At 38.4% G+C, this 27,486-nt stretch overlaps 1 protein-coding gene across 2 annotated transcripts in view; it reads left to right on the top strand.

Moving 5' to 3' along the window:
• The first annotated feature begins 476 nt into the window (after positions 1-476).
• SPTA1 (spectrin alpha, erythrocytic 1) overlaps positions 477-27,486 on the top strand; it is a 68,369-nt gene continuing 41,359 nt past the window's right edge. The window contains exons 1-20 of one of the 2 annotated variants that reach the window (XM_041003429.1): positions 477-668; positions 2,278-2,517; positions 3,842-3,967; positions 5,872-6,012; positions 6,703-6,849; positions 8,765-8,898; positions 9,465-9,609; positions 10,917-11,071; positions 12,020-12,155; positions 12,267-12,368; positions 14,079-14,216; positions 15,138-15,248; positions 16,113-16,190; positions 16,329-16,484; positions 18,164-18,368; positions 20,071-20,252; positions 22,315-22,558; positions 23,706-23,828; positions 26,041-26,258; positions 27,075-27,167. In XM_041003429.1, coding sequence (XP_040859363.1) covers positions 645-668; positions 2,278-2,517; positions 3,842-3,967; positions 5,872-6,012; positions 6,703-6,849; positions 8,765-8,898; positions 9,465-9,609; positions 10,917-11,071; positions 12,020-12,155; positions 12,267-12,368; positions 14,079-14,216; positions 15,138-15,248; positions 16,113-16,190; positions 16,329-16,484; positions 18,164-18,368; positions 20,071-20,252; positions 22,315-22,558; positions 23,706-23,828; positions 26,041-26,258; positions 27,075-27,167 — 2,898 coding nt within the window. In that variant the 5' untranslated portion in view covers positions 477-644. The remainder of the gene's footprint in view (positions 669-2,277; positions 2,518-3,841; positions 3,968-5,871; positions 6,013-6,702; positions 6,850-8,764; positions 8,899-9,464; positions 9,610-10,916; positions 11,072-12,019; positions 12,156-12,266; positions 12,369-14,078; positions 14,217-15,137; positions 15,249-16,112; positions 16,191-16,328; positions 16,485-18,163; positions 18,369-20,070; positions 20,253-22,314; positions 22,559-23,705; positions 23,829-26,040; positions 26,259-27,074; positions 27,168-27,486) is intronic. The other variant, XM_041003430.1, reaches the window with a different exon arrangement.

The raw sequence follows: 27,486 nt of genomic DNA on the forward strand, positions 1-27,486 counted from the left end.
AAAGGTTACAACTAAATGGAATTTTTCAAAACCTAATTTATGAAGGCAGGGTATAGTTTTATTTTGAAAAAGTAAGGACAATTCGTTAATTCGCTTAAAAATTTTACTTATGTTTGGTGAAATTACTGAGCTGTTCTTTCTAGAAACTGATTGGACCAAAAAATTTTATGTGCCCTGAGGCCTTACTGGAATGAGTCAAGAGAATGGAAAGCAGGATTTCTCATTGGTTTATTTTTCAGGAGAAATAAAATCTAAAATAAATAAGACAAAATACAATTTTAATATAACATTTTACAATCTATGACTTTTTATTCCTAATTTTTTCATTTTAAAACCTTGCTTTCATGGCTTTGCTAAAGGGCTGCTGAAGAACTCTGAGAGCTTTAGACTCCCCAAACTGCTGAGTCATCCAGCATCTGTGAAAGATAACAGCCGTTCCTGCTGAATTCTGCTGAGCATGTCTCTTAGAGATAATGTGAATTGTCTGTAGCTGATGGGATGCTTAGCTCAAGCAAGAGAATTTTTTTCCTGCCTTTACCACATACTTCGTGTTTCTGTCATCTCTATTTGAACTATTTGAATAGTTTGTTTTTCTTCTTTAGTCTCCCTGTTTTATATTGTCAAATTCAACATTTCTAAGAAAAATGGAGCACTTTCCAAAGGATACTGTGAGTACAGAATTCTCTTCAGTGCAATATGCCATTAATTCTACTAGGAAAGCTCTTTCCTTTGAACTTTAAACTGTTATTGAACATCATGAAAAAAATTTTTTTTAGGTTTTTGAGTAGAAACTCTTTTAAGAAAAAATTAACTCTCTTTTTGTGAACTTCTTACTTTAAATAATGGCATTCATTTATATCTATATAATACCAAAATTCAGCAATGACTTAATTGATCCAGGAAAACATAGAGAATATTTAGATAACTTGGAGCAAATTTCTACCTATTAAATATTTGACTACTTATAAAATCATTTCATTTTACCATCACAGTCCAAGTGGCCATCCACAGAGTAAAGATTATATTTAGGGAAAATAAAGAAAGGCTGAAATTTAAACTCTATTTTGAGTGCTCTGGCTATAGTAAGAGGGGTAAAACAGAACCGTTATTCAAACGAGTGAATGAACTAATGGGATTGTTGCAAGTGAGTTAGATTTTTCAAAGGAAAAGGATATTTTGTGTTGCTTGAGAGTAGATTGTCTTATATTTTAAAGACAAATAAGTTGAGATGCTAATGATTTAAAATTTATGATAGTCTAGTCAAACATGCACTTAACTTTACTGCATAATATTTGTGAATAAAGCAACTATATAATATAAAGGACATTTGGGAACTTTGAAGTATATCATTAATAAGTGAATAGTACGTCATTCTTAGCCATTTATTAAATTAATATTAAAATGATTAACTTGTCATTTTTTTAGTTTGAAAATAATCCATTTTGAATCTGTCCAAATTGTGTGAATTTTAATAATTTTTGCTCACTTCATCACCAGCCCACTTCTGTTCCATTTGCAGAATTCATATATCTTTAAATATTTGTCTATTTCTAATTGAAAGGCAGAATTGCAGACATGGCAGGAGAAACAGAGAGAGAGATCTTCCATCATCTGGTCCACTCTCTAAATGGCTGCAGCAACTAGAACTAGGTCAGTCTGAAGCCAGGAGCCTGCAGCTTCTAATGAGTTTTCCATGTGGATGAACGTTCCCGAGGACTCTACTGTGTTTTTTTTGTTTTGTTTCTTTCTTTTTTTTTTTTTTTTTTTTTGGCACACTAGCAGGGGGCTAGATCAGAAGTGGAACAGCCAGGACTCAAACCCGCATTCATATGGGATGCCAACTCTGCAAGAAAAGGCTTAACTCACTAAACAACTGTGCTGGGCCCATTTTTAGAATTTATTACATGTTGGGACAGATTTATGTGAGAAGCTGAGAGACTCTTCTACATGAGTAAGAATTCTTGTCTTAAATAATGGGTCTACATAATGAAACATTATGTAAATATATGCATCTGTTTTAACAGGGTAAGTGATATTAAAGATATCTAAACAAAGATCTGATAGGAGTAAATGCCTCGGAACCTAGAAGAAGGGCAGCATAGTAAAGATTTGAAAACTAACAGTGTATAGAAGCTTTAGAGAAAAACACTGCATTTGCTTTATTTTATTTGACACACAATAGTTGAACATACTGATGGTGCATAATATAATATTCAGATACAGAGAGGGAGTGTTGTGAATTATTATTATTATTATTATCATTATTTTACTTTACAGGTTCTAGAAAGCAGTGGGCCAAAGCTTTTGGAGACAGCTGAAGAAATTCAAGAGAGGCGCCAGGAAGTATTGAGTAGATATCAGAAATTCAAAGACCTGGTTATTAAGAGGGGCCAGAAGCTTGAAGAGTCCTATTACTATCAAGTTTTCAGACAAGAAGCAGAGGACTTTGAGAAGTGGATCATGGAGAAACTCACCATTGCAAATGATAAGAGCTATGAAGACCCAACTAATATCCAGGTCATCCAGTTCCTTTACTTACCCAGACCAGACCTTAAGACGTCTAGGGAGAGATACAGGTTTTCTTTAAATTGGTGTTGATAAGTTTGTGTGAGGTTTGGAAGTTAAAACAATACAAACAAATTAATAAATATGAGCACATAGACTGGGAAACTAAATAATGAACAAAAGAAAAGGTGTATACCCCTTTGTAAATGTAAAGCAGTGAAACTGAGAAAGGAAAAATCAAAGAGAAAATGATAATTTATCAATAATTGGAAGCAGAGAACTGTTTACTATAGTAAACTTGTTTACACAACTAGCCTTTGAATGTAGATTTATCTCTGGCTAACTACAGGGAGCCAACATAATGAAAGATTAGATGGTCTGTTAGAGACAGTGATGTTTTGTTTAAACTGTCCATTTCTTCAACTTTTTAAGCTTCTGGATTTAATTTACAAGGGATATTCTTTCTAGAAAGCATTTGGTGGATGTGCCATTCATCTGAAATAACCTATTGGCAAAATAGTGAATTAGAGGTCAGAAATTTTTTCAAATAGCATATGATTTCAATATTGAATCATGTTAAGGATAGGATTAGGACGGAGAGCCATTACTGCCTGTAAAGCAACTGCTCTCCAAACTCCTTGAAAAGGCAATGATTAACTGGATTTTAATAATTCCCCACCCTCCAGGCCATATTATAACTTACTTCACTTGCTAAATTCATCTGCAAGGTCCAAGAAGAAGTAGTTTGGGAAAAGATCTCATACTTATCTATTGATTTGGTATGATCTGTTGATCAGGTGAGAATGCAGGAAACGATTGTGCCTGTACCCAAAAATTAACTGAGCATAGGAAATATCTGAACAAGATCAATTAGTGTATATGAAATGAAGTAATTCATGTCCAACAATAGAAACATAATGCAGGTCACAATAATACATTTAAAATGTCATTATTAGAACTGTGATTTCCTCCTGTGTGTTACGTTTTAAAGACATCAGATATTCTTTTGTTTCTGAAGAGGAGGAACAGTACACATTGCACTGTCATTTTCACAGAAATCTACTCACCTTTTAAAATATTGAGGTTTTTATTGAGAATACCTCAAAAGTCATAGGATCAGAAAAACACCCTATAAATGGCCTCTGACTTTAGCCAGGACACCTTGAAAACCTGTATCCATGGGATCTGCCTATTTTGTATTGTGCTTTTATATTGTGAGTATTCCATCCATGGGACACAAGTAGTTGTGTCGAAAGGTAGGAGAGACACATTGCGTATTTTATTATCCACAAAGACCATAATTCATTACCTATAAACTCTGATTTTCAAATTTCAGGGGAAATACCAGAAGCACCAATCCTTCAAAGCAGAGGTCGAAGCCAAATCAGGGGTCATTTCTGATCTTGAGGAACGGAGAGAAACCCGATTTGCTGAAGGTCATTTTGCCCATGAGACTATCAAGGTAACAATGTGGTAGAGCCTGGAAAAGAATTTTTAAGTTGTTGGGTCTTTTATTACAATGTTAATGAATCATATCAGATATAAACCTTGACATAATGCCTTGGAATCGAGGTTCCATCCACTTAGCTGTTATTGGGATTGATATTTAAGCTTTTCTTGGATTGATATTTAAGCTTTTTCTAGGTATGGACACAGATGCACTAGAGGTTAGAGCTCAGAGTCTTCTGTTGACATGTTCTATGAAATTAAAAAGAATGATCATTGCATATTCCTCTAAATTCAAGCTTCTGCAAGATATAAAGGAAGATTAAATGGCACAACTATTTGAAAGAGCCTAATAAAACCAGCCAGTAGAGTTCTTATAAATGTTCTGATGAGGAATGTGTCATCCCCAAATTGCCATTTTAGCATAAAGATTAATTTGAGCTAAAGGCACTTGAGAAATGGTAGGTGCAAGAAGGACATTCAATCACCTTTAATACACAGAAAGTCAGAGGGCATATTTGGAAGTTCATGGAGGCAGTCTGTACAGCTCACAGAATGGGAGCTATGGGTGGTACAGAGAAAGAGGACTGGGAAGTTATCAAATAGAAAGAGAGTTTGGGCGGTACTGGCTGTGCAAGGCTGCCTTGTGGGGGGGCTGGCCAGCCTGGCTGAACTGCTATGCTGTCATGCTGTGTACTGTCTGTCAAGGAGGTTGGCTGGTGCTGTCACAATGTGGATTAAATACAGCTGTTATGCCAGATCTGGCCTTTGTGGGCCATTTGGGGAATTAACCAGTGGGTGGAGGATTTCTATCTCTGTCTCTTCCTCTCTGTGACTTTTTCAAATAAATTAGTGAATCTAAAATTAATCTTTAAAACAACATGTAGTAACCAATGAAAAGCACACAAATTTATGTTTTGCATAACAAAGATATCTTTATAAAGAAATGAAGACCTGGACAAGAAGCAAGAATTAAATGCTTTTATATTAGGTAGAACAAACAGGAGCTATTGTAAAAACATAACTTAATTTTAGAAGGTTAAAAGAAGATATCAATCATTTTTTAACGAAATTTGTTTATACGAAATTATTTCAGCTTTGACTCACTGCTAACACGTGAAGGCTGCCGTTCTTGGAGGCCTGCCATACATGTGGGTGAGCCACTGGATTGAGCTTTCAGATCCTGGCATCAGCCTGGCAAAGCCCCAGCTGTTACAACAGGTCATTTTGGAAATGAGCCAGCAGATGTTAGATTTCTGTCTGTCTCATTTTCAAATACCTTTAAACACCATTAACAAATGTTTGAAACATCTTCATTATCTGTCATAATTATTAGGATTTATAATTTTGCAGCATGAATGGTTTCAGGGATAGATAGGGTTCTCATGCTAATTAAGCACTGGAGAATAAGAAGTAAAAGACATGACATAGTAACCTCAGGCTCCCAGAATAGATGACACAATGTTTGGGGCTAACTTGTCATTCAAAGCCTTCAAAATATCTTACCATTCAACAAGATTTTAATTTTATTTTTTCTGACAACTAGTTTTTTACTTGTTGGTTGTTGTCTCCTACGCTTGAAATACTCTGTGCTTATGACCTGTTAAAAATCATCAGCCTCTCTGTTCAAATGAGCAAGTCTTTCATGCATCCTTTCTCCTTTCCATCTTACTGTTTTAATTATTCCATCTTATATAGTTCTAAAGCATTTTTCATAACTTTTTTATATTGGAAAATCATATTTGGTTTGATTTAGTAGCTACATCGATTTTTATCCTATTTACTCCTTTATTTATTGAGCAATGAATGTATGAATCAATGCAAAGAGGACCTTCTCTGCAGGTCCTCATTTTACAAGTCTGAATCTGCACCTGCCTCATGGCCTTCATGCCTAAATGATTTTGTCTCTTTTCTGCAAAGGACCATCTGGAACAACTACGCCATCTTTGGGATCTGCTATGGGAGCTGACCCAAGAGAAGGACTTCTTGCTGCTGCGGGCCTTGAAGCTGCAGAATTACTTACAGGAGTGTGCTGACATCTTGGAGTGGATCAGAGACAAGGTTTAGGACTTAACAACGTGCTTTGGGGACATCCCAACTCTGTAGCAACTTATTTTAGACCGCTCACAAAAAGTGAGAGCTTCTGTTCCTAGACTTTGTCCTTGAGAAAAAAACAGTGGATATTATGCAAGATAAAAAAAATGGAGGGGAAAAGACAGAATATATATCTCCAATTGTAGAAAAGTCAAGATGTGCACACACTGTGCATTGGAATTTGGTCTACATTCATCCTCCTTCCACCAGGGATAGCATGGTGGAGCATATTATCAACCCTTTCTCTACTTTTGAGTCGCAGTTCCTATATTTCATTTTGTTTCTAAAACGTTTTTTCTTTTTAAATTTTACATGGGACTGAAGATTTACATAAGTAGGGAAGCTCTTTGTAGATATTTAGTATATTGAATGGAATAGAAAAAAAATGAATGTATTACTTCTGCTCCACAATAAAAAGATGTTTCCGTGGATTCTTGCCAGCAGTGCCCGTGATTTAGCTGAAGGATTATTCCAAAGGGCACGATTCCCTGGGCTAAGGTGTCACCTCAGGAAATACAAGAAATACAAACTTGTTTTTGGCTCTTCCCAAGAGATGTTTTCCCAAATGTTCATGGAATGTACACAGGTTTTGGACTTTGGACCTGTGTGAACTTCTTAATATTTTTGTTAACTCAATTAACGTTTCTGTGTCTAAAGGAAGCTATAGTGACCTCAGTGGAGCTGGGTGAGGACTGGGAGCGCACAGAAGTTCTGCATAAGAAGTTTGAAGAATTCCAAGTGGATCTGGCAGTTCGAAAGGGGAGAGTGGATGAAGTCAACCAATATGCTAATGAATGTGCAGAGGTGAGTCACAGCAAAAGTCACTCAGTGAAAAGGGTTCAGATGTTCTAGCGAAACACTGGGCACAATTTGGTGGAATGTGAAGGAGCTGCATCTCTCAAGCAAAATGGCCCGGGAAGTTTCTGCTCCCTTTGATTCCACCTCTTGTTAGTGCAGACGATAAAAAGATATTTGGGTGTTTGTGCATGTGTAGGAATTAAATCCAAATGAGCAAAGGAGTATTTCCTATTCCATATAGTACATTAATCATTTGTCTTGAGGGAAACTTTTCATTAAAAAGAATAAAACTAGAGTAGCAGAGAAGATAAAGTTGAACAATAATTATATGTATCTTTCATCTATCACCTATGATATCAGTATATATACATGATTATTTTAGGAGAGTGGGTAAAGGAAAGGAAATTGATTATCTTCATTTGCTTAGGTATTTAAATGGATTTTTAACTTCTTAGTAGACACAGGCTTATGATAGGAATAAAAACTCAAAGAAACTTGGAAGCCACTCTGAAAATATGAGTATAAACAGCAGATAAAATGAATTTTACGTTGGGCCTGTGTTATGATTTTTCTTTTGTGGTTTCATTTTGTGGACGATCTCTTTGTTAATAAAATCAGTGTTCTAAGAGGAGTCAGTACTGGAGTAGAGAAGTTAGCCTGTATTTGCTAATTTTTCGCGAGGCAGTCTTTTCAATGGTCTCTGGATTTTCTCCTTCCTTGTAACTTCAATCTGTTGTTATGGAAATTTTTCACTTGTCTACTAATTTCTACCAAACCATGCAAAATTCAAAATAGCGATTTTACCTGTTCATAATTCAGTGGCTCAGATCTTCGAGGAACTCGGTGGGATCATTTTCCTGACTTCATTTTGTTCTGCCTGGTGGCTACACCTACTTGGTGGCTCACCTGGGGGTGGAGGAGCCAAAATGCCCCTTTTCTGTAGCAAGGATAATTCAACTTCCTTGGCAAGGATAATTAAAGTTTTCTCCATGTGATTGTCCAACCTTCAGCAGCCCAGGCTTGTTTATGTGTCAATGTACCCAGAGAGTAAGAACAGAAGTCCTTAAGAAGACTTCTTAAGGACCGGGTACTGAAGTTCACTGACATTATTTCTCCCACATTCTGTTGATGAGTGAGTCAAAGGTCATTCTGAATTCAAGGCAAGAAAGGGCAGACTTCACTTTCGGAAGGGAAGAATAGAAAACACTACAGCTTTTCCTCAATGCATCACATAAAGGATGACGCCAACAGTTTGAGATGTCTTCTGCTCTTTTGGAGCAATCTTCAGCTCTAATAAGAAGAACTACTCAAGAAATGTAGAAAATGCTGTCTGGACAGATTATGGAATTGAAGTCAAAATAGAAAGAAATATGGACAGGAGGATAGGGAGTTGGAGATAAGAACCACTCAAAAACTCAAAATAGGCTGGTGCTGTTGCCTTAATATGCTGTACATAGATCTCTTTGCTTCAGAAAATTTGCAAAAAAGCCTTACATTTCCTTGCCATCATGTGAATATATGCATAGGAGTATACTTCTGTGATGAGGAAAGCATTATTCATTTGATTTGCAGCTGTTGGCACTATGAAAAAGTTAAGAACTACATTGTTCATCACATTTTCAAAAAAATTCACAAAGGGATTTTGTCTTTTCCTTGGTTATGAGGATTACTGGGAAATGTAGCAGGCATCAAAAAGTTGACATGAAAATAACATTACAGCCAGGCACCTTGTGTTAGTGGGCTAGTCCCGTGCTGTCAGTGCAGAATGTTTTGTGTTTTGTTAATGATGACAGTAAATTTCAGTATCTTGCTATAATGGCTATCATGCAGCTATGGCAAAGGACTAACAGTGCAAAATACTTGAGTGATTACTTATACCACCCGCTGATTGCCTGACTCTGGCCCGTGCTTTCCTTCCCAGGAGAATCATCCTGAGCTCCCACTGATTAAGGCAAAGCAGGATGAGGTAAACGCTGCATGGGAGCGACTGCACGGCCTGGCTCTCCAGAGAAAGGAAATCCTGTCTGATGCTGCGGACCTCCAGCGATTCAAAAGGTGTATGGCTTTGGCCACTGTGTAGTACAACACCCTGCAGGAGCCTCGTGCGGGTTGTTTGTAGCAGGCTCATTTATGTATTTATTTATTTGTTTGTTAGCAATTGGTAGCTAAAACCTCAAAACAAATAGAAAGGTTACTTAAGAAAGCTGTGGCCCACTATGTGGCTAACATTGTAAAGGCTGCAGGCCAGCGCACTAAAAATTTGCATTAGTGGCCAGTTAGTGAAGGACGCGAAACAGAGACAGTAGGAGTGAGGGAGGGTCATACCCAGATGGATGATAAATTGGGGGAGAAGGAAATTCGAGAGTCAATGACCCAATTTGTAAATGGTCCCCAGAGGTTCATCTGTCAGGATGCCAAAGTGCCCTAACGCTTCATTAGAAACAACCAAAAAGTAAAAGTAAAAAAAAAAAAAAAAAAAAAAAAACTTCAATTGCTTTTTGCTATTTGCTAGACTATAGGAAGGCAGAGGAATTGGTCTCTGGGTAGAGGCCAGTCCTTCCTGTGTGCCCTGTTGCTGCTGGCCCTGCAGTGCCTACCTTCTCATTGTTCATGTCTGGCAGGGATGTGACCGAAGCCATCCAGTGGATCAAGGAGAAAGAGCCTCAACTCACTTCCGAGGACTATGGCAAAGACCTCATCACCTCCGAGTCTCTGTTTCATAGTCACAAGGGCCTGGAGAGGAACCTTGCCGTCATGGAGGACAAGGTAAGCCACTGCTGGCAGAACTGCCGACCCTTTCAGCTAGAAGGAATTTGGTGATTCTCCTTTTTAACACTGAAGCTCTACAGGGCACAATGAATTTGCAAAGTCTTCACTGCAGATTGATTCTGTGGTGCTTGAATATACTTCCTCACCCTAGTTCGTGGCTACTAGTTACTTCTTATTTTTGTTCAAATCATTTTTATCTAAATGTATATTTTGTCTTATATTCTCTTGTCTTTATGACACATTTCATAATTTAAAAATTAAATAAAAATGCCGGCCAAGGCGGTTTCCTAATCGGTTTGGAGAAGTGCATCATGACCAGGGAATGTTTTCTTTCACTTAATGACACTGGCTTCTGTTGCAACTGAATTCTCTTTATTTTCTTCTTCATTGACTAGAGAAGGAGGACATTCCCTCTTCACCTTTAATAATGAACTTTGACTCATTTAAAACTAAATTCTCCTGTAGGCTCCCTTGTCAAGGCTGGAAAGCTGCTGCTTCCATGAGGGTTGGTATAGGCATATAGCAACATGGAACAAATCTAAGCTCCCAAGTCATTTCCATCCCTCTTCCTCTCCCAGCTTTCATCACATTGTAAACCAGTGCCTACTGAGGGCACTTGATATGCTGAATTACAGCCCCCTTCCCGGGTTCAGTTTTAGCAAACTTCCACAATTTTATTTGTTTCATTGTGTGTGTGTGAGAGAGAGAGAGAGTGTGTGTGTGTTGGCCATTTTTCTAATAACACACATACACAAACAGAATTTGATAAATAATTTAATTGTATTCCGAGCCCTTAATCTTATAATTTAGTACAATGAAGGCACGAACGGACACATGAGGCAACACATATCTGTTTCTCAGGAACGACATTGAAACAAACCTGGAACTACTGCAATTTTTTTGGCCTTATTGGCAAAAATGTCTTTCTCACACCCATGGTACTATTTAGAGAAATATCCCAGAAGGAGAGAATAGCAGAGTAGGCCTAAACCTGGCTCTGACCCTTCATGGCTGAATGACCTGAGGAAATAGTTAATTTACTTCTCTGTTAAAAAAATAAGGGGGGAAGGCAAAAATAATTTCTACCTCATGTCATTACCCAATGAAAAATGTAAAATAAGAAAACAATTGTAAATTTCTCAGCACACCAAGAGAGGAAATAATCAATAAATCGTTAGTGAAATACTGTATTCATGTACTAACATGTCAGTGTGTTTATATCTTGTTGCCTTCCATATGATTGCTTTGTAATCCACTTTCCACAAACCTTACATTCTCTGACAGGCTTCTTTTTCATTCTAAAGGTGAAGGAGTTGTATGCCAAAGCAGACAAGCTGATGATTTCCCATCCTTCAGATGCCCCTGTGATACAGCAGATGAAAGAGGAACTGGCCTCCAACTGGGAGCACATCCGTGCCTTGGCTACCATCCGATATGCCAAGCTCCAGGCTTCCTTTTGGTGGGGAATCTTTTCTTTAGATTAGCCTAACTGTACCTACAAGGGCCCAGACATAACATGAAAACCAGAAATCAGAGTAAGGAAAGTCAACAGAGTGGAGCTTGGCTCTCTTGTCTGCTCATAGTATAGGACAAAGGAGCTTTACTTCGCCAAGGGAAGTCTTTGGTGTGATCATGGCCCTACCCAGCAGCTCACCTCCACTTTACCACTTGCCTCTGCCATGCTCAGTTGGTGCAGCTATAGGATTTGATGAAGTCTGTTTGAAAAACTAAACACACGAAGACAGTTGTAGCTAAGCAACTGAAATATATGTCCAAGTAGAATAGCATAAAAGCAATGCCAGAATTATCTTAAAAACAGCAACAGCTCTGATACTAAAGTACATTTTCAGTTGTTAAATCTTACTATTAGTAGTTAAATCTTTAGAGTATTTTATTTATCTGATTATGATATAAAAGCAAATGGTGAACATTTAACTGGCTTGAATTGGTAAACCACTGTAACAGTTCTTGTTTATATTAATTGGGTTGATGATAAGCTAACATACATGAGGAATCCTACCTCTAATCCCAGCTCCCTGTCTCTAAGGAGCTTCCAAGTTATTTCTATAACCTGGATTTATTCATCAGAAGCACTGGGAGTGCTTCATTCTGTTTAAAGTGCCACTAGAGTAGGCGTGACCTTGTGGTGGTGGAGAGATTTATACTCAGGCACTATATCACACAAGTGTACCTGCCTTAGGAATGAAGGTCTTACAACCTGCACTGCTAAAGCTCTTTTGCAAATAACAACAACAGCAAAACCACATCAGTGGAAGGGATGAGGTAGAGTTAAGCTGAAGAGCAAATACTTTATACAACTTAACCCAACTCAATGCTCACTTCTCACTGAAATTCCACTTCCCATCTGGTTCCCCCCTTCTGATGCTTTACCTCAACTTTCTCACAGGTATCAGCGATTCTTATCTGACTATGATGAGCTCTCGGAGTGGATAGAAGAGAAGACGGCCTTGATCAATGCTGATGAGCTGCCAACAGATGTGGCAGGTGGGGAAGCCCTGCTGGACAGGCATCAACAACACAAGGTACGGCGTAAAGGTCATCCTGCTGGGGCTATGGAGCAGATTGGTTCAATAGCAAGAATAACAGACCCACTTCCTTTCTGCACCTTGAGACATTGTGTTTTGTGACCACAGCATGAAATTGACTCTTACCATGACCGATTTCAAACTGCTGCCGAGACTGGGAACGCCCTATTGGACGCCAATCATGAAGCATCGGATGAAGTTCAGGAAAAGGTAGTCTGGATTACCAGGTTTTATGGATTTTTTTTTTCCCTCATTGAATCTCTGAACAGGAAGTAAATACAAATCTTCTGAATATTTAATAATATGCACCTAAGTTTCACACCGTTCCCTCTCATAACTACTTTAACTAAATTGAGTCCTTTGGGACTCTCAGGATGTGATGAATGTTTATTTACCTTTGTAACTTCAGCTTTATTAACCTGCTGGTTATTACCTCCCTGGAAACTCCCATACCATTATAGCCTCATCACGTATGCTCTGCCATATCCCATTCCAATGCTTATTTGTGCCTGGGAGACTGTGCCTTATGGACTCTTGGTTCACCAAACTGCCTATAATAGTGCCTGGCACATGGCTGGCCTCTCTATCTTTTCTTATTGCCTATGTGTGACCTCAAATCAAACTGAGTCCCTTACGTTCTGTCTGTATTTCTGAAATTCACTTGGTATTTCTGAAATTCACTTTTGAAGCAGTAAAGCTGGAAGCAGTCAGAAGTGCACTGACTGGTGACATGAAGCTTGCCAGCCTCCTAAGCTCCTGGGTCACAGGTGCTCCCCTCAGCCCCTACCCTGCAGAAGCTGTTCACAAGGGCCAAGCACTTGGCATCTCTGTGTCTCACTTAAACCATGTGCAGGCTTTAGGACAGTGTTGTAGGTGAGTCTGAAAGAACCACATCTGAATTTCTTCGGGAACTCTGTGGCGATATAACACAAATTCTGATTTTTTTTTTTTTGAGTCCACAGTATTTGAAGACTTAAACCAGTATCCTGGCATTCTTGAAATTTGTGTTGCTTTTTGATGAAGTTAACAACAATAGTTAAGAGGTGTTGTAATGTTTTTGAGCAGATACAGGGCCAGAAGCACTTTTTCCCTGTGTCTAAGAAGATCTCTGTTCTCATTTTCAGTGATTTACATTAATCTTCAGAATAAAATGAAACTTCTCAGACACTTTAAATGTTGTATAAACTTGAACTTTGTGAAAAGTTCACTTTTTTCATCACTGCATTTCTTTCCTGGGTCTGCTGCATAATCTAACAGAGACTTTTACTGTGGGTTTTTTTTGAAAAAAGATTTATTTATTTTTATTGGAAAATCAGATTTACAGAGAAGAAGATTCTGTGTATATCTGGGGAATGTCGATTCACTCCCCAAGTGGCTGCGATAACTGGAGCTGAGCCAATCAGAAGCCAGGAGCCCAGGCCAGTCTTCCACATGGGTGCAGGGTCCCAAGGCTTTGGGCTGTCCTCGACTGCTTTCCTAGGCCACAAGCAATGAACTGGAAGGCAAGTGGGGCCACAGGGACACGAACCCATACAAGAACCATACAGGCATGGTCAAGACGAGGACTTTACCTGCTGGGCCACAGCACTAGGCTCCACTCTTGTTTTTATGTTCTTCTGTTACCCTGATACTCCTTTCTCATCCTTTATAAATCTGGTAGAACACCAAATTCCAATTTCTCAATCCTTCTAACTAAAGTTACTATTTTTAAACTCAAACAGTGCTTTGTATCTCCTTTATGGCAGTTATTCCATTTTTCTTGTGCTGTGATGAGTAACTGGAACCTGAAAGTGAAAAGCCCATTTCCCTTTACTCAGCTTCTTTATCTTTAAAATGACTTTACTTTTATTGACTGTTCAGGAAAAAACAGTTTATTTAAATTAAATATCTTCCTGATACATTATCTCTTCCTTTCAAAAGATGGCAACGCTTGATAACAACTGGGCCGCCCTGCGGGAATTGTGGGAACAGCGACAGCATCAGTACGCGCAGTGCTTGGACTTGCACCTCTTCTACCGAAACAGTGAGCAAGTGGACAGCTGGATGAGCAGGCAAGAGGTAACAAGAGGGCTCTCCCAGTCTGTAGAAACCATTCCTCTCACCCCCTTATTTGCAATATGACTACTATCGGCATCTTAAAAACTCTCTATGGGAAAATGGCTGTTCCAGGAAATCCGGGATGATCCATGAAAAGAAGAAAAGATAATATCTTTCTATAAGGATTCTTTTTTTTTTTAAAGATTTATTTTTATTATTTTTTCATTGGAAAGGCGGATATACAGAGAGAGGAGAGACAGAGAGGAAGATCTTCCGTCCGATGATTCACTCCCCAAGTGAGCGCAACAGCCGATGCTATGCCAATCCAAAGCCAGGAGCCTCTTCCGGGTCTCCCACGCGGGTGCAGGGTCCCAAAGCTTTGGGCCGTCCTCGACTGCTTTCCCAGGCCACAGGCAGGGAGCTGGAAGGGAAGCGGGGCTGACCAGGATTAGAACCAGCGCCCATATGGGATCCCAGGCGTGCAAGGCGAGGACCTTTAACCACTTGCGCCACCGCGCCGGGCCCTCTATAAGGATTCTAATCAACAAATACAGATAAAAATATTTAAGAGTGTTGGACAAAGGATTTAATATTGAATTGGTAAAGGGTCAACAAGACAAAATTGTGATGAGTTAGGCAGGGTTCTTCTGAGACAATGTCTTTAGTTATCTGAAGCAGACTTGAAAGCTCAAACACAGGTCAGCACGGCTGGGAGAGTTCCATACGGACAGTCAGTAACTAAACAACCAGGGGTCACAAGCACATTGGGAGGAGGCCTGGAGCTCGTGGGGTTTGAGTCTCCCTATACTGCTGTAGCTTGTGCTGTTGCTTACCTTGCTCTGAAGCCCCATTCTTTCAGTCCTGGGTCCATCTTTCAGATATTCCTGGAGAAACGTTGCTCCCAGTGAGGCACAGATGGGATGTGTTTTCTGTGTTCCACAGGCTTTCCTGGAAAATGAGGACCTGGGAAACTCCTTAGGCAGCGTGGAAGCCCTTCTCCAGAAACACGATGACTTTGAGGAAGCATTTACTGCCCAGGAAGAGAAAATCACAGTAAGATGATCTGCCTGGCGTGGCCTTCTGCTTCATGTCTGTAAACAGCCTCTCCTCACACAAGCGTCTGTAGATAGAATAGCTTTTAATGTTGGGAATAATATGCGGGTTATTCTTAGTAAATGTAAACTTACTATTTCTTGTTGGTAACATTTACTTGTATGTGTTAAAACTTAAATTTTGGGCTTTACTTTCCGATGAGATTTCATAGTTTTCATTTATATTAATTAATGGCCTAATCTCACTTAATTATGAGATGAACTATAAAAAAAGAAAAACATCAAAGTTAACAGGAATATAGGCAATGACTATTATCAATGGTCAAATGTCAGATAATTTAATTTTATAAGCATAAACAATATTTACACAACATGAAGGGTAAAACTTAACAAAAACTCATCTTTAGGAAAAACAAAATCTAGAGAAATAACCTATTTATTTCATTGGCACATTTATGCTGTAAAACATATTTGGAAAGATTTTTAGGATGCTAAGGCATTATTTTTCTTATAACATGACAGATACACAGATACACAGTTAATACATGGACTGACTACAGAACATGGCTATATTATTGACAGTATTTCTCCTTAATTATTTAAGATAAGTAAAATGCATCTTTGATGACATCTGAAAGCATTCACTATCATATGCATTTTAAAATCTGCGACACACAGAAGGTGACTGACATGCCTAATGTATATATTTTGAAAAAAAATTATTACAGAAATCGGATGTAAATCATGGTTCTTTCACCCTGTAATTTGTCCTTCTCCCACATTGCTATGCTTCATGTTTAAACTGCTGTGCAACTGGCTGCTTCTCAGCCAGTTAAGTAAGGGAAAAAACATTTCTTTTTTTCAGACCTTAGACAACACTGCAACAAAACTGATTGATGATAATCATTATGATTCAGACAACATCGCTGCTATCCGTGATGGGGTATGTCTGAAGGCCAGGGCTTCTGCCTGGCTGAGCACTGGGTCAGGGATAATCCTTTGGGTCTGTTGACAAGGGCTGTCGATGAATCTCTTGTGTCTATACTTGCCTTTACTATCAATTTACTTATGCTTTTCACAGCTGTTAGCCCGGAGGGATGCGCTTCGTGATAGGGCTGCCACTCGAAGAAGAATGCTGGAGGATTCTCTGATTCTACAACAGCTGTTCCAAGATTCAGATGACTTGAAGAACTGGATCAACAAGAAAAAGAAGTTGACAGACGATGAAGATTACAAGGTAGGCAATTAGAATGCTTGTCCCTAGACACACTTGCCAGGATGGTAAGTCATTTCGTGGAATTACCATATGGGAGCGGAGTGAGCTTTAGTGTTCAGCTGATGACATGTCTTGTACATATGAAGAAACAGAGACACAGAGAAAGGTAAAACCATTCCCAGATGTAATTGAATCACAGGAATCTAACTTTAGGATTGCCTGTTATCCTTTTCACTGGCACAACTTCTAGTGATCCTTGTCAGAATGTAAGAAGGGAGGTCATGCTCCCTCTGATTTTTAGTGTCCCCATTTCCTCTAAGCCTTTATAGTAGAAAAATAAGTGTCTAATAACAAGATACTACAATTTTAATAAGTGTTGAAATCTTAAAAGTAATCTGATTTTTTCTAATGTAATCTTGCAAAGTGTTATGCCTTGTAGACAACAGTCTTGTTTTACAAATGAGGAAGCCAAGATCTGAGTTGCAAATTCTATCATCAATGTTTGTTCAGTAATTTAGATGGTGGTTTAACACAAAGCTTGGAAGTATGAGTTCCACAGAAAGTGAATCTAGATTTGAATTATTTCCATTATTTTAATTTCTGTATCTCTAGAAATTTCCAAGTTGCCTGTGAGCTAGATTTTTGTTCCATGGAGCTGAATAAAACATACTTAAAATTCACAAATCTTACATGACATAAATTGTTATGCATACATATATACACGGAAAATTTCACATTTACACTCAAGATTAAAATTGGCCTCTTGATTTCTAACCAACACCTATGAAGTATTTACTTTAAAAATATATCAATATAAAGAGAATCGTTTTCTGTATTTCATGCATATGATTGTTTGCTTTTGTAGCTACAATTCATCATTAACATACATCTTTTTTTTAAGATTTATTTATTTTTATTGGAAAGGCAGATATATAGAGAAGAGGAGAGACAGAGAGGAAGATCTCCCGTCTGTTGATTCACTCCCCAAGTGGCCAAAATGGCTGGAGCTGAGCTGAGCTGAAGCCAGGAGCCCGGATCCTCTTCTGAGTCTCCCACGTGGTTAAAGGGTCCCAAGGCTTTAGGTCGTCCTCTACTGCTTTCCCAGGCCACAGGCAGGGAGCTGGATGGGAAGTGGGGCTGCCAGGATTAGAACTGGCACACATATGGGATCCTGGTGCATTCAAGGCAAGGACTTTATCTGCTAGGCCACCTCACCAGGCCTAACACACATCCTAATCCTTTTCTTCTAGCTTCACAGAGTATCTTACTATATGTTTTACTCTGTGAAAGTAGTGGGTATGCTCTGGAGGACTTATAGTTCTATTGTATCTAGATGAAATAGGTCTCTGAATGAACCAAACATTGTAGTTTCATGTATTAAGAGAGGAATTAAAAAAAAATGTCTTTCATGACGAGTGTGATTGCTAGTTAATGTGTGTGTAGGGTGACATACTCAAAGCCATCTTCAGGTCATATGCAGGCTCAGTTGAAATAAACACTGCATTGATTAAACTTGCCTGCCATGTGCATAAAAAATAGAATTGGTCAGATATGTCCCCCAGGCATTGGACACGGACAATTTTCTTTTATATTTTCTTTGTACACTTCACAGGCTTATAGTGAGGAATAAACTCATTCCTTCAAAATACCTCCACACAATGATTCCTTTGATTGATGATTGGTTTTTTGAACTTTCTTAGGATGTGCAGAACTTGAAGAGCCGGGTTGAAAAGCAGCAAGTCTTCGAAGAGGAATTGGCAGCTAATGAGATCATGCTTAATAACATACAAAAAACTGGTCAGGAAATGATTGAGAACAATCACTACGCCTCTGACAGTGTGGCTGCTCGTTTGAGTGAAGTTGCCAGTCTGTGGAAGGAGCTGCTGGATGCTACAGAGCAGAAAGGTGAGATACAAGAGGTTCTGTCAAGAGATGGATTCTTGTAAAACCTTTCGCTTGCATCTTTTGCCACCATGGATTTTCCCGATGACCCCTAAGAGGTGGGTTGCCTCCCATTGGTTACCTTTGGCTTCCTGCTCGGTCAAGCAGCTTATAAGATTCAGCACAAATATATCACATGACAGGTGAGTAGTAATGTATTTTAGTTTTTCTTCAGAAGTGAAGCAGTGTTTTCAGCCAAGTTGCTTTCTCACTCTTCACTATTCTTTGTTCTCTTCATGAAAGCATCAATCTTCATGAAGCATGAATTCAGTATAATTATGTATTTAAATCTATTGGTCTTAAATACAATTTAAATCCTATAAACCAGGCAAGAAACTATAACCCAAGGTATTAAATTAGGCTTTAAAATACTGGTGATTTCACATGTGAGGATTGTATACCGTGTTCTTACACAGCTTTATCACTTGTAGCTTTTTTTTAACCTATGTGGAAGTGTTCAGCTACAGACTCTAAAGCATGTTTGCTTAAATAATTTCCATTTAACTTTTTTTAAAAAAGATTTATTTATTTTTATTACAACGTCAGATATACAGAGAGGAGAAGAGATAGAGAGGAAAATCTTCCGTCCAATAATTCACTCCGCAAGTGACAGCAACGGCCGATGCTATGCCGATCCAAAGCCAGGAGCCAGGAACCTCCTCCAGATCTCCCACGTGGTTGCAGGGCCCCAAAGCTTTGGGCCGTCCTCGACTGCTTTCCCAGGCCACAAGCAGGGAGCTAGATGGGAAGTGGAGCTGCCGGGATTAGAACCAGTGCCCATATGGGATCCCAGCACGTTCAAGGCAAGGACTTTTAGCCGCTAGGCCACGCCACCAGCCTTCCACTTAACTTTTACTTGAACTCTTTTTCTGGAAATTGATCAATAGTTGGCTATGATCATGCATAATAGCTTCTCTATTATTGCCCCCCAGCCTTGCTAAGAATGTGACTATGATTGTCACAAATCAAACAAATAAAAAAAAAAAGATATGACTCTGCTTGTTGCAACAGAAATTCTGATTTGCGGTTTAGGAAGAAAATATCAACTGAGATGTCTCAGTGAGTTGACACTGGTATTTGCCACCATCAGAAGACACAGTGGCTGCTATAAAAATAATGTAAATAATTCGCATAAGGTCATAGATTTAAGATTTTAGCTGAACAATGCAAATAATGAATGCATTTTTTAGAAGAGGCCTGCGTTGCGATAAAGGAAAGGCAGCAAAAGTCATGAAAGGCATTTCTAAGAAAACTTTCCGTAGTTCATACTGCACTGACCGTGCATATAATACTTCTCCTCGAGAATGTCATGTTTTGAGTTTTAATCAATTTCTAAGACTTCTGAGTGTATAGTAAGAATGATATGCAAACATACTCAAGATGCTTAAACTATGACACCATAGAACTTTGCCAGGGAGTAGAACTTACGCGTCACCTGTCTTGCAATAACATTATTATGTTCAAAACCAGATATCACAATTCTGAATTTCCTCTGATTTCTCAAATGATCATATTAGACAGCTTTCATGTTTTCCTCCTTGGAATATATATATATATATAATATATATATATATATAAAATTGTTGTTGTTTATTGAGGAGAGGTATTTCCAACTTGGTCCAGCAATTATAGTGCTTAATACCTTATATCTAATATTTTCTCCTAGGGACCCAGTTGCAAGAAGCTAACAAGAAACTGCAGTTTGAAAATAATGCAGAAGACCTGACACGTTGGCTGGAGGAGGTGGAGGTGCAAGCTACCTCTGAGGATTATGGGAAAGCCCTGACAGATGCACAGAATCTACTCAGGAAACATGGCCTCCTGGAATCAGCCATGGATGCTCGTCAGGTTTGTAGTTAGCTCTGCGGGTCACGGTTGGCTATGGTTGTATATGCTCCAAGCATATTGACAAGTAATAGCTGCTACTCAGAAAACAAGAAACCAAATGTAGAGTTTACAGTTTTTGGTGTTCAGCTTCCTCTTTCCAGTATGTCCTCCAATCCAGCCATTATCCTAAATGTCCATTGTCAGCTGATTTTGACTTTCACAGCAGATCATGAGCTGGGGAGAAAGTTACTTTTTTCCTGTTCGAGTATTTAGGAATTTAAACCTTAAAAATATACCTTTATTTCCAGTGACTAAAATTGAAACCCATGAAGATGGATTGACTTTACCCAGGTCAACAAATTACCAACAGAGCCAGAAGGATGACATAATTTTCCAGGTTCCTAGTTTCAGGGTTACTCCCCACAACATCGCACTAAACTGTCACTAAAAGTGAAGAAATACAATGAGTTTCTGCAACATATGAATTTTGGTATAAAGCATTTGGAAAACCACTTTCAGTTGACTTAATTTTTCATTCATTTAAAAATATGTCATCATTTCCCAGAAGATCGCCACTAGTCTGTCATGCTGAAATACAGTATTATGATGTCTGCTGTTTGGTAACAGAAAGCAGAATAAAATGAGAAAATATATCTATAAAGCTATATATGTCATATGTAAGATTTATATATAACTGTATATATGTAGCACCTATGTTTAAAACTATAGAATGTTCTGATGACTGACTTGATTTTAAATAAAACAAATGGCTGGAAGTAAGAAATCTGTACAAAGATGGCTTTGAAATCTATATGGAAAAAGAGTTGAAACATATTTTCAAAGGAGGAAATGATAAAACTGGTTCCTTTTGTTGAAGGATTACCTTTATGTGTAAAAATAAGCAGAAAGGACACCTTGAAGAAGATGAACACTGTGTGTGCATGCTCTGAAAAAATAGGTGTGTGAACTGTACTTGGAAAGCAGGGGCATCCGATCACCAGGCATTAGCCTCCTGATTGGAGAAGAAGCCGAGAGACAGTGTTTACAAAGGAGATTTTTGATACATAGTATTGAAGTAGAAAATATCTTCAGGATCCTCTAGATGACAGAGCTCATTTGACAGATGAGTGCACCGAGAGCAAAATAGGTGAGCAAGATTTCCAAACAATCCAAGTAGCAATTGATGGCAGCCAAGAGTGGCAGCCAGCACTCTAACCTTCTTGTCTCGAGGCAGCCTGCATGACGTAAGAGGCTTTTATAAAGAGGGTGGATGCACAAGGATGATGATGATGAACTTGGCTTTTAAATCACTGTATTAGAGTAGCAAGGTATTCAAACTACCCCAAGAGATAGGGACAGTTAGTTAGATTTTAATTTATTATCAAACTTTCGTTTCTTTATGGAGACATGAGCATATGTTTTTAAGATGTTATTAATAGTCAGAAGTTTGTTTTGAAACCTCGATGTGGTGAGAAGTGATGACAAAATAGAATGATTAAAATAATTGCTTGACGTTATGTTTCTCTTGCAGAACTTACCCATCGTACTAGTCTCCCCTCAACAACCAACAAGCAAAGCCCAGTATTTACCTCTGTCCTTTTTCAGATGAGGCTTGAATGAGGCCTTCTATGTCAAAACCAGGGCAATTCCTTTACATTTCCTTTCCAGAAGTTCTGACTTTTTAATTATTTTTGTAACACCACATTTAACCTTACAGGCATTCCTGCTTACAACAAACAAAACACAGAAGTGGTCACTTTATTTGAAATGATACTTTACATTGAAGTGACATAATGAGCATGGACAGGAAACTTAGGAAAAATCCTCATTTTTCCCCCCCTCTGTGGTTCCAATATATAAACACCTCCAAACAACTGAAGTCGTAAAAGTATGTTTTGTCTAGTTTCCTTGGAGCTTCTATAAGGATTTCTTCTTCTGAAATGTGGTTTGCAAACTATTTTTCTGTTCAGAGCTCTTGACTGGATGAGGTGATCCTTCATGTAATCTCTAGCCTACACACACTGTCTCTGTCTCTCTCTCTATTTAATTGGATTTTCTGGCACCCATCCCATTTTCCTCTCAGGATCAAGTGGACACCCTGACGGATCTGGCTGCATATTTTGAAGAAATAGGCCATCCTGATTCTGGGGACGTACGGGCAAGGCAGGAATCTCTGGTGTCTCGCTTTGAAGCTCTGAAGGAGCCACTGGCCACCCGCAAGAAGAAGCTTGTTGACCTGCTCCGTCTGCAGCAGATCTACAGAGACACAGAGGATGAGGAGGCCTGGATCCAAGAGACTGAACCCTCAGCAGCCTCCACCAACCTAGGTTAGAACAACGTGAGCCAACAGAGCTCCAAGGAGAGGATCGAGATGTGCAGTGTTCTAGAGATTTGGGATATGGTAGTGAGGGGCAGAAACATTGCTTTCAGTTTTTTTCATATTCATGAAAATTTTCTGGTATCCAGTAAATATAAATTGTAAATCATTCAAATTCACCTTCTAAAACTAGACAAAAATGATCTGTTGAATTAAGGAAAAGCTAGAGTATTCAACTTTTTGTTCTTATTTTAAAACGTAAGATATTGTAAGAGTCTTTGAACAGTCGTGACTAATATTTGAGGTACCAAGTATTATTTTAATTTGGCAGCCACCTTTTATAGCTTTATGGACCATTATGTGGGGAAAGGAGCAAAATAATGATGCGTAAAAGTGTCTTATCCATTGGAAATAACCGGTTAGTCAGTGTCAGTAATGAAACCTTTTAGTTATGTGTAAAATAAAATACACACAAATGTAGTATGGCTATCTACATAGGGATGGGGAATGGCTGAGTGAGACAGGCAGTAATGAAAACGAAGTGATTACTCTGGGAAAACTTCCTAGCAGAGAAAAAAAGTCTCCTATTTATCAAGAAGATAGAGTTTCTGCCAGGCTGTTTTGACATGATCAGGGTACAAATTAGATGAATTAGACAATAGGAATGGAAAGAGAGGGAATCCACAGCTGGTAGTAGATTTGAGTAATTTTAGTTCTGGCAATACAGCATTAAAAGTTATTACTAATCTTTACCAAAACAAAGACAACATTTAAACTTGTAGCAGTGTGCTTTTTTCATGATGAGACAAGTCACATTTAAAAGACTCAGCAAGCAACTTTCTGAAGTCCAGAAGCTTCACTGCAATGAAATGGAGTGTTGGGGTTAGTGAGTTGTTTATCTTTCTCCCCATCGTCCAAAGAACAAAGCGATATCCTCATTGTAGTTTCTTAGAATAATGAGTTGGGTTTTTTGAGGACAAAGAGGCAGAAGTACTAAGTAGAGTAGAATTAATTCAGCCAGGATGATTTTAGAAAGCTCACTCAATGATCAGAGAGGTTCAAAGTGAAGAAACTGATTCAATGGTTTTACGAAGTTGGGGAGGTTGTTTCCATTTACCACGATAATCCAAACCCTTGAAATTCCTTTTTCTATTTAGGCAAGGACCTGATTTCCACCAAGAATCTTCTAAATAGGCACCAAGTCATCTTGGCAGACATTAACAGCCATCAGCCACGCATTCAAGCAATAACAGAAAAAGGAAATAAAATGGTCGAGGAAGGTATGTGCAATTCAGATTGACATGGCCAAATATCACTCTACCAGACATTAGGGAGGAAGTTTGTGTCATTTGCAGTGTTCATTGTACGCTAAAACATCTGATCCATCTTCCATCTAATGTTGATATTCTCTTTGAGAAATGTGAACATTCCAGTTACAGGAATCTCTCAATGTCATGAGACAGCTTTCTTTACCTTTCATAAGAAAAAATCATGAAAATGTTTTCAAGTAAAACTTTTTCTGTATAATTTACAGAATTCATATCCTACATTCAAAGGCTTTGTGAGACGAATCAGGTCCCTTTTTCATGTGGGAACGCCCAGGTCTGAGAAGGCAGAACTTTGATGAACAGGGTTTTATTATTTTGATGGCATAGGATGTCCTTTGTTGGCATTTGCCTCTGTTGGGTTTCAATCTCCTTATTCTGGCCTTCTACATTCGGAATCCTCAGATAATGAAATACAGTACTCAAAGTTGAATGTTGTAGGTCAAGTTTGGAATGAGTAATACATATTACTTTGGGATTCTCCCTCTACTGATCAAAGAACTTACATTGTTATAGTTTTCAAATATGTAAGTTAAAATTTGCAAGTTCAGATCTCAACTAAGTGACTCAAATCAGCAAGTGCTTATTTGGGATTTATATAGTGCTGTAGAAACTTAACTTTCGTCCTTTCCAATCTTTGACCTCAGTTGTGTGTTTTGCTATTTTTTTTTTCTTTTGGCCTGTCCAATTATGTTTCCGGTCTTTTGAAGCTTTCTTGACATATGCATACACATTTGCATAAGGTATTTTGATGATTTCAAGTCGTTGTATTGCAAAGCACTCGTTTTACTCCTGGTGTTGACAGTGTTAACAGTTTCCAGCTTTCCAATAGTGTTTAGAGAAGGAGTCTTTGGAAACTCTTTAGGTTACATTAGGTCATTAGAGTGTCTCTGTATATATATATTTTTAATACTGACAGTTTTACACAGATACGGACTTTCATGCATACTACCAGCATGATACAGTGTAGCCAACGCAAGTCCTTGGCAAAGCCTGTGTTTGCTACATGGATTTGAATCTTCAGAACCATGAGCCAAATAAGCCTCTGTACCATTTATTTATTTATTTTGTATTTATTATTATTACACTTACTTTTCATGATACTTTTTTTTGTAGGTACAGGGATGTCCTTCCACTTCCATTATCTCTTCCTCTCTCCCCATTTTCACCTCCCACCATATTCTGCCAAACTATTACAAAGTATGATCCGTCTGCAATAGCCTCCTTCTTAAAGTGTCCTATCTGGTGTTTTTGTTGTGCTCACGAAAAGTTGGTTAGCACATCCAGTGACTTGATTTTACTCTGAAATCTGAGTGACTTTCATATAACCATTTGAGATGTCTTTTGAATATATGGTATGTATTTTTTCCAAATATAGTTTTATACTCTATTTATAAAGGGAGATTCTTACAGACACATACAAACAGGACTTGTTTTTGTTTCACCCAACCTGGTAATTTCTCAATTTTAAATTTAGATCATTTATACTTAATGCATTTATCAGTATAGTTGAATGCAAATCTAGCACACCTCCTGGGCTGTTTTTACAATTATGTACAAATGAGTAATTAGATACCCTATGAGACTTTACTGCATCTCTGTTTCTCCAAGATTCTGTCCTGATCTGTGACTCCTCAATTCTATATCAATACTAGGTTCATCCCCCCAGCCCCGTGCACTGCAGCTCAGAAATTATCCCAGGAATAAGTTTATAAAAGGGGATTTGCATCGTATTTTTTCTTCCTCTACACATTGTCTGAGAACTATTTTATATTACAGTTTCTTCTGTTGTCTAGTTGGCTTGAGAGGAAGAGCAATTCCTATACTCAAAAACCCTTCGGAGGCAAAAGAGAAAATCTGTTGATTTTTCTGTTTAGACTGGAGAAGACAGGCTTTCAGAACTCTGAGCATTATTAAAGCACAAGTGTTCTGTATTTCCTAGACTACACCAACATGTTCATTACTAGCTATGTATGTCTAGTTCCAATGAGCAGTTCCTATCACATAAATTCACTTAAAACATTTCAGTTTCTAGGGAACTAAAAAAAAGAATGTGAAATTGATTAAATCTATCTCCATCCTCATGCCTCTTTCTCACAGATTTACTAAAATGGTCACAATATGGTGAATGCCGATGAGGGTTACACTCACCTTTTCTTTGTCATAGAACACTTTGCTGCAGAAGATGTGGCTTCTAGGGTGGAGAATTTGAAGAAGAATATGGAATCTCTCTGTGCTCGAGCTGCTAGGCGACAGAATGACCTTGAGGCCAATGTGCAGTTCCAGCAGTACATGGCAAACCTGCAAGATGCAGATGCGTGGATTAGTGAGAAGGAGCCTATAGCAGACAGCACTAACTACGGGGCAGATGAAGAAGCAGCAGGGGTAAGATGGGGGTCAAAAGGAACATTGTCTAATGAATGTTCACCAAGGGATCTGAAAGCATTAATTATCAGTTTGCTTAGCTGTGACACAACTGAAGGTTCTGTTAGATTATTTAGAGTTCCCAGAATGATCAACTTTGATTTGTGTCTTCTGGAATACCTTTAGAGCTGACAGGGTTTCCAAAAGATACACTAGACTTTTCTAGCCATTCAGAGATTCGTAACATTATTTAGAGGTTATCTAAATCCGAAAGACGGGATCAGAGATTTATATCTGTCATGGTCCAATTCTAAGCTTTTCAAAGTAACCTTAGGGGCTTTCACAAATCAACTATGGTTTTATGATAAAAGCATACTAATGGCTTTATTAAAATAAAATTATGCAGCTATATTGAACCAAAAAGAACTTCAAAGGCCATAATTATGCTTTATATGTGTGTCTTAGTTTTGATTCTTATTCTTGGGAATCCACTCAAGTATTTCACAAACTGTAAGTGCTGGGAAAATGATTGTTTAATGTTATGCTCATGCTTATCCTACAAAGAAGCCACATTATCAACTATATTTTATCTCCATGATGGCATGTATTGATAAAAACATCTGCAACCTCAGCTATATTTTTATGCTAGGAAACATATTGAAAATTTCATTCATCTATTAACTCCTATTTGTTTTGGAGTCTTGAATATTCGGGAATAAAAAGGACTCTAATTGATGGAAAGGAGATCTTTTAAGGATTGATAACTGTTGCTCCATCCCACTGATGTTTTTGGTGTGCCTTTTATATTCATTCTGGTGATCTCATCAACAAATTCAGGCTCTTCTAAAGAGACATGAGGCCTTCTTGGTGGATCTCAATGCATTCGGAAAAACCATTCAGGCTCTCCGAGATCAGGCGGAGGCATGCCAGGTAAGAAGAATTTAGTGATGATGGGCGTCTTTCTCGACCACACTGGAAAACAAATTAACTTTACGTCTGATTTTTACTCCCTAAAACCTGCTGCCAAAATAGTCTGAAAACTAGTTGGAAGTATAGATGTAGAACCCCCAGATCTGGAACAACTCACCCAACACACAGAAAAACCGATCACTGACATGTGGTGACGGAGCAAAGCATGGGCTTATTGCAAAGTGCAAAACAAGGAACCAAACAGCTATTGCTTAATTCCCAGGCTGCCTGGGGAGTTAGGGTGGAGGTTCTAGGTTCTCACCTATGGAAATTGTGCTTC

This window comes from Ochotona curzoniae, unplaced genomic scaffold (assembly GCF_017591425.1).
Source record: "Ochotona curzoniae isolate NIBS_2020 unplaced genomic scaffold, NIBS_Ocur_1.0 scaffold_2683, whole genome shotgun sequence".
NCBI classification, from domain to species: Eukaryota; Metazoa; Chordata; class Mammalia; order Lagomorpha; family Ochotonidae; genus Ochotona; species Ochotona curzoniae.